This window comes from Limulus polyphemus, unplaced genomic scaffold, assembly GCF_000517525.1.
Source record: "Limulus polyphemus unplaced genomic scaffold, Limulus_polyphemus-2.1.2 Scaffold1143, whole genome shotgun sequence".
Taxonomy (NCBI): Eukaryota; Metazoa; Arthropoda; class Merostomata; order Xiphosura; family Limulidae; genus Limulus; species Limulus polyphemus.
The window spans coordinates 251,160-261,698 of record NW_013666753.1 but is presented as its reverse complement, the minus strand read 5'-3'; the positions used below and the strand labels follow the sequence as shown (position 1 = coordinate 261,698).

Below are 10,539 nucleotides of genomic sequence, written 5' to 3'. Positions count from 1 at the left end.
CAGGATAGTTCTAGAAAGTAGATGGCGTGAGAATCACATGATATCGATGACGCAACAATATTATTATTTAGCTTGAAGAGTAGCTAGAAGTCGAAAACCTTCCTTCAGGTTTAAGTGTTATTGCATTCGTGAGCTTCAATCAGATATATATTTCATCTTCTCGCATGATTGAATTTTTGTTTCATGGTGTTTTCGAAAGTTTAATGTTACAAATATGATAAAAATAAATATATTTTATAAAGACAAACAGGGATCATTATATACGTAACCTAGCTAACTATAGTAATATAGGAAGTTTTAATGCTACAAAAAGTATTGAAACAAAAAAGTCAAAACTACAAAACTGAGTTACTTAAAAAAGTATTTGTTTTGTTCGTTCACACACTAGTTAGTTGTTTAAAAGTCATAGTTTCTTGGAATCTAAGTCTCAGCGTCTACGTTTCATATACATTAACAATAAATTCTTCAGTATTCTAGAGATTAATGCTATAAACTCAAAGTAAGTTCTGAAAATTATACAAATGAAAATGAGTTTATAATAGCAAAACTTACATCATCCTAAAAAAATTATATAAAAAGACAAACAATAAAATTATTGACTGCTGTTTGATATCAGGGTTAGGGTAGTTTTTATTGTATATAATGTTTTTAGAGTGTAGTAAGTTACATGATATAAGGGTTAGTGTAGTTTTTATTCTATATAATGTTTTTAGGGTGTAGCAAGTTACATTTTCTTCCACAATATCTAAATTCAAGAAAAGACTCAAAATTGAAATCAGAAATCTTCGATGATAATTATTTGCTACATATACATGTACACACCGTCCCCAAATTTCCCCTCATTATCTCCCATCCTTTTATGGGTTCGCAATCCCTACCAATCCCTAATAAAAACTTCTACCCTCAAATTCAGCTTAGACTAATATACAGACATAGCCTCCACATTAAACACTTTCAGTATAAAGATCAAGTACCTAAACTTCTACGTTCACGGCTCGTGTATAAATATTTGTTTGTTTGTTTGTTATGAATTTCGCGCAAAGCTACACGAGGGCTATCTGCGCTAGCCGTCCCTAATTTAACAGTGTAAGACTAGATGGAAGGCAGCTAGTCATCACCACCCACCGCCAACTTTTGGGCTACTCTTTTACCAATGAATAATGGGATTGACCGAAACATTATAACGACCCCACGGCTGAAAAGGCGAGCATATATGGTGGGACGGGGATTCGAACTCGCAGATTGCTAGTCGAGCGCCCTAAACACCTGGCCATTATGTACGTGACTGCAAGGTCACGTACGTTGGCAAAACGAAACGCCACTTAAAACTAGAGTCTATGAACGTTTAGGAGTATCTAACAGAACCAACCATCCACTACTTAAACCCAGCCACTCATCTATTCGCTCACATTCTGAAATCACAGGTCACAATATTTCATGTAACGATTTCATCACCACAGGATATCCAGACCTTGACCTCAATATTAAAGAAAGTCTACCCATAGCTAAAGACCGCCCGACCCTTAACTACTTACAAAGCTCTTTAGATCTAAAATTGTTCTAAATTTTCACACTTAACTCAGCTGTTGTGTAATATATGTATAAACATTGTTTCATCCGTTCATTTACCATTTTTCTCAATAACTGATTAAACTAATAATTATGTTATTATGTAATAACTTTAGTAATAATCATCTTTGTAACACAATTTTCAGATTTCGCTGAAGATTTGGAATAAGTTATTCGGAAACGTTCGAACCTTGTAAATAAAATGTTTTATGTTTTATCAACCGTCTTCATCATCATTATTAAATAAGTATCCATCTGGAAGAAAAAAAAAGTTCTTGTGTGTGTCCGACTTATTAGCGTAAGATTTTGGTTTTAAATTCTATATTTTTTTCCTTTTAAAGAGCTAGCATTTATGTATGAGAAAACCTTTGTTTTTGCTTTTTTTTTCTCTTAATGAAAACAGCTAGTACGCATCAATTGATGATTGTGTAGGTCTTTATACTTGAATTGAGAATGTATAATATTAGGCTGGGGTTAAATCCTAAAAAAAAAAGAAGAATAAGGGAGAGGTACTCAGCTGGGTGAAGTGGACCTGTTTTTGAAAAAGAAAAAAAAATCTACGTGTAAACATAAAAAACGACAAAGCAGCTCAGATAAGTCCTGGTACTAGCGGTGAATACCGGTAGAATTTCACCCCTGATGTTAAGTATGTAAAGTCCTTTAATTAGAAAATAGACCTTTAGTGCTTGTATAACAATAAATTATAATAAAAAAGAGGTCAAAGCAAGGAAATAAAGCTATGTAACTTGTAAGCCCTTGTGTCAAGCACTGGGATTAAATGTCACTTTCATTCTACAGGCGGTCTACAGACGGCGTTACAAGTTTCCATAGAGAGTTGAAGAGGCATATTGGTTGATGTGTTTTGTCTATCGTTTCGCTCTTCGATTATTTTCCAGTTTGTTAATTATCTCCGTTAAACGTAACGTTATGCAACATTAGTCTTAGTTCAAATCTTCACTTGATCATAAAGGACTAAGGTAAGAACATATTCACTTTCTAGAAAGCTTAAAGTAATTACTGTTTAAGATTTTAATTTATTAATCAACGTAGCACAACGTATTGTTCAGGAAGCGTCCCTTTGTTTTGTAAGTCACATTTGCCCGTTGTTAGCAAAGACTAACGGCACTACCTGTTCTCGGCGTGTTTTTCCGAAAGGTGCTCCACTAGTAAATTAATAGTTTTATTCAAATATACGTTATACTTTTAAGGTGAAATGAATTAAATCCGTGAGATTAATTTTAAGGAACTCTTATCTCTTTCGTATCATTCAGGTGAAATCATAATTAATATTAATTTGGTTTAGAAAACGTACTATAGGCCTAATCAAAAGGATGTCAAGCGATCGTGGTCAGGCAGGGCCCTCGGGAACAATTACCAGCGGAGGCCTTGGACGTAACTCCGTTTCATCATCACACCAAGACCGTGAAAAAGAGCAAAAAGAACCAAAACTAAATCCTAAAATGTCAAAAGCTCTGAGTACTAGCGCCAAAAGGTAACTATTGTTATTTCAATCTTCTATAATTAGTTTTTCGGCAAATTACCTACAACTATTACTAAGTTTCCTATTGCATGAAACTTTATAGGAAGTACAAGAGCCAACTGCCTCATAGTCTTACACAAAAGACCAAACCAGGTTATTTATTTACAATTCAAATTCCAGAAATATTTTGCTGTTAACAGATTAAAAAATATTGTGTCGAAAGTTTATTCCAAAACACTATTTCATCATGGGAAAGTGTTATATGTGCTCAATAGTAATTCTGTCTTTAAAAAAAGAAAATTAATCTAAGTTTAAGTCTTTTGTAAGTTCTGCACTCAGTACTTAGATCAATTTCCAGTTCCAACATTATTGCTGTACAGGGTGGGCAACAATCTGGCACCCTCTTATTTAAATCCCTTGTTAACAATTTAGTTTTTTGAGTTTTAGTGGGTTTTTATCAAACAGATTGTTGCAAAGGAGTGATGTATGAAACAACTGACAGTTTGAAACAAAATTTTTTGAAAGGTTTGCTAAAGAGGATGTCACATTTCACATGGGGATTTATCATCCTATGTCATGAAAATGAAGGCCAACAATCCAAGACATTTTGGATTATTAATAGAACCTTTTGTTAATCTGTGTCAATATGCAATAAATTCTTTCTTTTGTGTACACTATCTTTATTTGGGGGTTGCCCAGACTTGTTGCCCATCCTGTAGAATTATTCTTCCATAGATTATTCATGCCATTAACGGAATTTCAGATTTCAATTTCATTCTTCATAGTTACTCATCTGTGATTTAAAGAAATACAGTTCAAGCAGTTGTGTCTCATTTGGCAGTTTTTCAATGTAAAGATATTTATAATAGTTTTGTCCCTAAACTACATACCACATGATTGTCATTTGTACAAGTTACTGTGAATAAGAATAAAAAAGTACTTGAAATGATGTTCTTTATCAGTAATCTTTATTCAACATCAACATTTCTTTTAAACAATTTTACTTTTCTTAAGTTTCAGTAATTCATGTGCATAATTTTAGAAGTATCCATCCTAAATATTAATATTCTAAGTATTGGACCACAGCATGAAAAAGTAATATAAAGCTAGAGATTCTTGTGAAAACAAATGTTAATCTTTTACTGGAGCAAAATTTCCAAGGTTGATGTGAGTTTAGGGTTAAAATTGAACCCTTTTATTTATTTTGGTTCAATTATAAACAATGTATCATAAACTAGCTTTTAGTTTGAATGTATAGTTTCTGTTTTTTATTTTTTTGAAGTGGGGTGATCTCAAAGCACTTATTTCATTTGGAGTTACTGTTTACCTTTCAAGATGTACTTAAACGTTTGATTAATGTTTTGTTTACTTGTGTCAAAGTATATTAAAACCACTGTTTCTATACTATTACATATGAGATAAGGGGATGTGGGACTATGTGACTGTAACCTTGTCACATTTCTTAATTTAAAACTACACAGTTCAATCACTAAAGGCTTTGTACATGACATGCTACATTATTTTGTGAGATCACTAAAGTCATAAGGAACTTAATGAAAATGCAGATATGATGGGGGAGGGGTGATATGTAAATCTCATTTAACAATTTATGACCAAGTTTGTATCATAGGATTTCAACAAATATATCTGCATTTAAGTTACTTATCTGGAGATTTTTCTCTGTGGTACATTATCTTAAAAGAAATAAAGGTATTGATTGTTTAGTATAATACCAGTAAATATATAAGATAGTGTCTTCTGGCCTATCTTATTCTAATTAGATTTATATTACTTAAGAGCTCAAATTCCAAACACAAAACAAGTAATAACTGTTTTTAAAAGATTATTATAGACCATTATTGTTGCTTACGAACTGTAGAAAATAGAACATTATACCATCCATGCAAGCTGTTGTATGAGAAATGGAAAATTCTGAGATTATTACCAATATATTGATAGTAACTTTTTTATTTTTGAAAGAAAATGTAGTTGCAGATGTATGATTTCTCAGGATTGACCTGAATGTGTACATCTTTATGCATGTAAATACATCTATAATAGTACAATTTTTACCCTTCATATTTTTCAGTTTGTTTTAACACTAAGGTAAAGATAGCTGTTGAGATAAAGATACCTAACCAGTATGTTTTGTTGACACAATACCATCCTTTATATAAGCACAATAATAATAAAACTGTAGCTAGACTAGATTTTTGAAAACAGTGTTAAAGCTGATATCCAGCCTGGGATGTTAATGGTAATTATAAGTTTCCTTGGGCCTAATCCTTGTAAATATTATGGAATGTAATATTTTAAGCTATTTTTGATAAATATTAAGAGTTATGTAAAGAGGCATTTAACTTACAAACCAGTTTTTACAAATTAAAACATATTTGATGTGGAGAAGAAATGAATGTATAAAAGAACCATTTTTGTAATGCAGAAGGAATGAAGAAATGTTTAAGAAGAACCTCTTGAACTGTGTGGTATGTGTAAGGAAATTGTTAATATAAAATATCAATAAGTTAAAAAATAAGATACCTAAGACTAAAATTTAATTCTAACCTATTCTAGAAATGAGAATGTTCAGCAGTATCGTGCTGTACAAAGTAAATTAAAACTGTGGGGAAAAAATTCAAGTATATGTTCATTTATGTGAAGATTTATATCCCAGAAATTTCATTTAGTTTAAACTTGTGATTTTCATAACCCAATTCATTTTATTGTACATAAAAACCCAGCTAAGAAATTGTAGGTTTTAATCTACCTACTTGTCTGAGAAACATTTTTTGAAATATTTATCTTTGTTTTTGTTTGATAGTTGGATAATAATAATAGTATGGTTTGTTTTTGCCTTACACCAGGATTCAAAAGGAACTGGCTGAGATAACACTAGATCCACCCCCTAATTGCAGGTAAATTTATGCAGAGATTTTGAACTTTAGAGAAAGATATGTAATAAGAAACTTGGTATATACAACTCAGACTGACTGTGGTTTATGTTGCTAGTAGTTACACCATGGGTAAGGTATTCTGGGCAAATGTTATTATGTGTTTTCATGTGTACAAATAAACTCTTTCAATTATTTCATAAAATCAAGCAAACCAGGCTTATGGAAAATTGTGAAGATGAATAAAATTATATTTTAAGTGAACTCTGGATACTCATTTCCTGTTTTACAACTCAAAGTTATGTGTAACTTGTATATGTGGTTGTAAGAGTGGCTAGATAGATTTTTGTCATATATTCATGAATACCTGAATTATTTAGAAAGTACAGTACAACAAGAGATATTAGTTGGAAAATTATTGCAATTGATAATGTAGGCATAAACTATTATGTAGTTTTTAAGACAAGACTAGTGAAAATTATAATTTTTAAGCTTAAATGGTTTACATTGGAATAAAACTGATCACAAAATTGAAGAAAAAAAACAGGCAATGTAGTGAAGCAATAGTACTTGCTAAAGGTAAAAAATGGCAAGTACTAAATAGAAAAGTGGATTCATTTTTATTATACTTTGCAAAACACATTTGCTAGCATAATTTTGAATGCTCTTGAAAACTTGTATTTTGAATTTTTTTTATCTAAATATATTTTTGAAAACTTTTTAAAATTAGTAATTGTCTAGTTATTATTTACCCCTAAATTTAAGTGTTTCAAGTACTGCTGTTGTATCTTATATTCTACTATAAGTTACATGAGAAATTTAAAACTACCTTTTGTAGTATATAACAAACAAGATTTTTTGAATTTTTTTCAGTGGTGAAAACTAAAATTCAGTAAAAACTGAATTATCTCTCATCATCTTGTAGCTGTTACAACAAGTCATGTTTAAATTACATTTGACAGTTTGTTCTCCTTTTACCTTATAAATAAGTATGTTATGATGAACAACTACATGTTTAGTAGTTTATTCTTGGCCAGATATTAATGACAACTAATTGTAGTTAAAGACTTTCTTTTCACCTAAGATTTCTTTATTGTATCGGTCAACGTGTTGGACAACATCTTTGATTAGATGAGGATATATATTTTAACATGATTTTTCAGGTAGAACTCATTGTAGTAATAACATTGTGTTTTCTTACTGTCCCACATGTTTGTAAGATATATTCTAGAAAGTAATGGCAGGAGTGATGCTGATAATTTTTTAAATTATTAAACAAATTCAGGGCTGTAGGAAGCAGTAATGCCAGTTAAGCCATGGCCTGACCACTGTGCTGATGAGCCTTGAATAGGCGATATTGCAGTCCACAGCAGAGGGTACTGCCAATCAAACAATACTAGGCTTCTATGTCACAGATTCTCTTTTCAATTTTACCTCTGGCGAAAAAGAAAATAAATATTTAACATATATATATACAAATTTATGTATAGTTGAAAAACAAGTAAAAAACTGTGGCTAATCATTAAGGTTTACGTTAGTGTTAGCTAATTGATAAACTACTTTGTCATGCAATATAGTTGATTATTAAAATCATAAAACATTTTGCTGACGAGACGATGTAGTCACAAAATTGCCACATTACGTTCGAATTGCCAGTAATTTATTGTATTCTGGCTGCTCTTTCTATGACCACGCTATAACAAAGATTGGAGACAAAGCACTTGGAACATAAAATGCACATGACAGCTCGTGAAAATTAATTTAAAATTCAACACACTTTTTTGTTTATTCATAATGAGCTGCGTGAAAAACAAAATCTCGGAACCCTACGCTACTGAGTGTACGATGATATCGTGAGTTTATCAGAAAACCTCAGTACACTACGTTAATGTCTGTGTGATGATATCGTGAGTGTATCAGAAAACCTCAGAACACTACGTTAGTGATTGTGTGGGAATATCTTGAGTGTATCAGAAACTCTTAGCACCCTAGTGATTGTTTTATTGAATGAGCTGTAAAGGTAAATATCAGGGGAAATCTTAGTGATTGAGTGTTAATATTAAAGTTTATAAATATACGTAATTTTTGCTTCTTTATCGTTTAAAGTATTTTTTAGCATAAGACCTTTCTCAGATCACTAGTTATTTGGTTATACTCTGTGCATCATAGCATATAGTCGACAGCAGATAGCATGTTTTAAACACATTGGAAACTATATAAGTAGGTACTAAAATTTTCCTCCTTCAATGGGATCATAGTTTAGCTATTGTCACAAGTTGTTGTGACAGAAAAAAATGGAAAAACGGTTTGATTTTGGCAGCCATTTCAAATCTACCGTCTAAATGTCGCTTATCATATTTCAACTGAGAAAGGATGTCACTAACAAAACACGTGAAGCAGACACCAAATATAAGTAACTGTTATTGCTGGGCCTAACATGGTATATCTGCACCTGCAGATCGTTTCGTGTGCTACAGTTCAAAATAGTATTTTTAGTATGTTACGTTTATGGAATCTTTACGTTTGATATTGTTTGTAAAATGATTTAAATCTTCTCGTTAATTCATAAATACAAGTTTACTCTTGTCGGGTAGTTTTTAAATATACACAGTGTTCTCCAAATACACATAAGCTATTAACTCCGAAAATTGGTAACAATGAAAGTAAATCCAGCTATCTTTAAAATATGCCGTTATTTTGGTATGAGAACATTAACAGAATAGATTGAAACTTAGAATTAGGTACTACTACTACTGACAGTTTGTGGTAACAGAAAAGTCTCTTAAAAATAAAATGTCTTTGTTTTATTACGCTGAAGTTCTTGAAATAATTGATCTCTGTTTCTTGTCGTTTGTGTGTGAGAGATAAATTCCTCATATTTTGATATTTGACTACTTCATCTTTCTTTGTATTATTTTTATTTGCAAATTTTATGTTATAAATTTCATGATAAATGTTATTTTTGCCAGCATTGTACGTTATTTTTTGCACATATTTATGCACGTTTGTAATCTGTACATTACATAACGTGAAACTATTTACTTAAGATAAAATCTCAAATTTACTTAGACTTAGAACACATGATGCCACGGTGTAAACATGTTTAGAGTAGAAATTCTATCATTGTCGAGCTAATAAAGGCCAGTAAATTACTCGATGATATAATAAAAAAATAGCAACATAAATTTTACAAAAATATACAGGACGTGCAAAATACTCCCAATAGGTTTGCAGTTAGAAGCGCATGCCCATGACGTGCTAAACCTCGTTCAGAGTTTGATTTGAGAAGGCATCTGGCAGAGCTCATGAATAACGATAATCTACAAGCAGTAATATGTAAGTAGGTTTATTATTTTTAACTCGCAGACTTTTACGACCGTAGAATTGAAATAATACTGCTTAAGTGCTGTGCTTGAAAACTTAAGCGTTTTACTTAATATTTTGTTATATACTGTGACTTGCTTACTTCGTGTACTACATATAATATGTTCAACATCACTTGATAAAATCAAGATTGCCTCTGAACCACATCTCGTAAATCTGTTTAATATCTTGGGGCAGGCCTTTTCAGAGCTGCGACTGAGTGAAAGATATCTTCTGAAAACGGTAGTCTTTAGCGATGCTTCTATATGATTAATGATACTTACCTGTTTAAGAGTTATCATTAGAAATTAAGCAAATAGAAATTTTATTGTTGCCAAAATAATAAAGACTGATAAAGTATGTGATTATAAAATGATAATAAAAAACGGAAAACTTCATGTATTCGAAACGTAATAATTATTATTTTTTTTTTGAATTAGTAAAGCATGGTTCAGCTTAACTGTAGTATAGAAATATTTAACGAGTTTTTCTAGTATTGTACAGGTTACAGGAACGTAATATTTTTCATGTACAATGCCTGTTCCTGTAAAGAACAAGATAATTAAAAATGTTTAATTTAAAAAGGGGAATAGGGATCATCAAAAAGTACAGAAACAATTTGACTTAAAATGTAAATATTATATTTTCAAGTCTACAACTAGGGACCTTAAAAAAGTAAAAAAAGTAGGCTGGAAATAGGGTTTACATTATTTTCTCAAGCTGCAAACCAATATTTTGACTCCATGTCTACAGTACTTGCCAATTTTAGTGGTGTCAAAATAGGGATTTGTAGCTTGAGAAAATAATGTAGACACTATTTCCAGCCTAGTTTGTTTACTTTTTTTTAAGAGTCCCTAGTCGTAGGCTGGAAAATATAATCTTTGCATTTTGATTCAACTTGTTTCTGTACTTTTTTGACGATCCCTATTCCCCTTTTTAAATTAACAATTTGTAATTACCTTATTTTTTAAGTTTTTATGACCATTTATGGAGAATACATTTTAAGCAACATATGTGCATATGCATTCAGTTAAATGTTACATGTTTTCTCAACAGTTTACTGCTGCAATGGCATTTTTCCCCACCCAACCATTATTTACTAAGCCAGGTGCTTTTGTGCCTGAGGTTTCCTGTAAACGCTCGTTTAAGAAACGTCGAGTACAAAGGAAGCCGCTCACAACAACATCGCATATATTATGTAGTTATAGCAATGTATATCAACTTTCAATGAAAAAT

General features: G+C 31.3%; 1 protein-coding gene across 1 annotated transcript in view; it reads left to right on the top strand.

Annotated features, from left to right (window-relative positions):
• Positions 1–2,127: 2,127 nt before the first annotated feature.
• The window catches only part of LOC106462327 (ubiquitin-conjugating enzyme E2-24 kDa-like), a 44,664-nt gene continuing 36,252 nt past the window's right edge, over positions 2,128–10,539 (top strand). The window contains exons 1-4 of the mRNA XM_013922235.2: positions 2,128–2,215; positions 2,368–2,546; positions 2,873–3,061; positions 5,914–5,964. Coding sequence (XP_013777689.1) covers positions 2,901–3,061; positions 5,914–5,964 — 212 coding nt within the window. The 5' untranslated portion in view covers positions 2,128–2,215; positions 2,368–2,546; positions 2,873–2,900. The remainder of the gene's footprint in view (positions 2,216–2,367; positions 2,547–2,872; positions 3,062–5,913; positions 5,965–10,539) is intronic.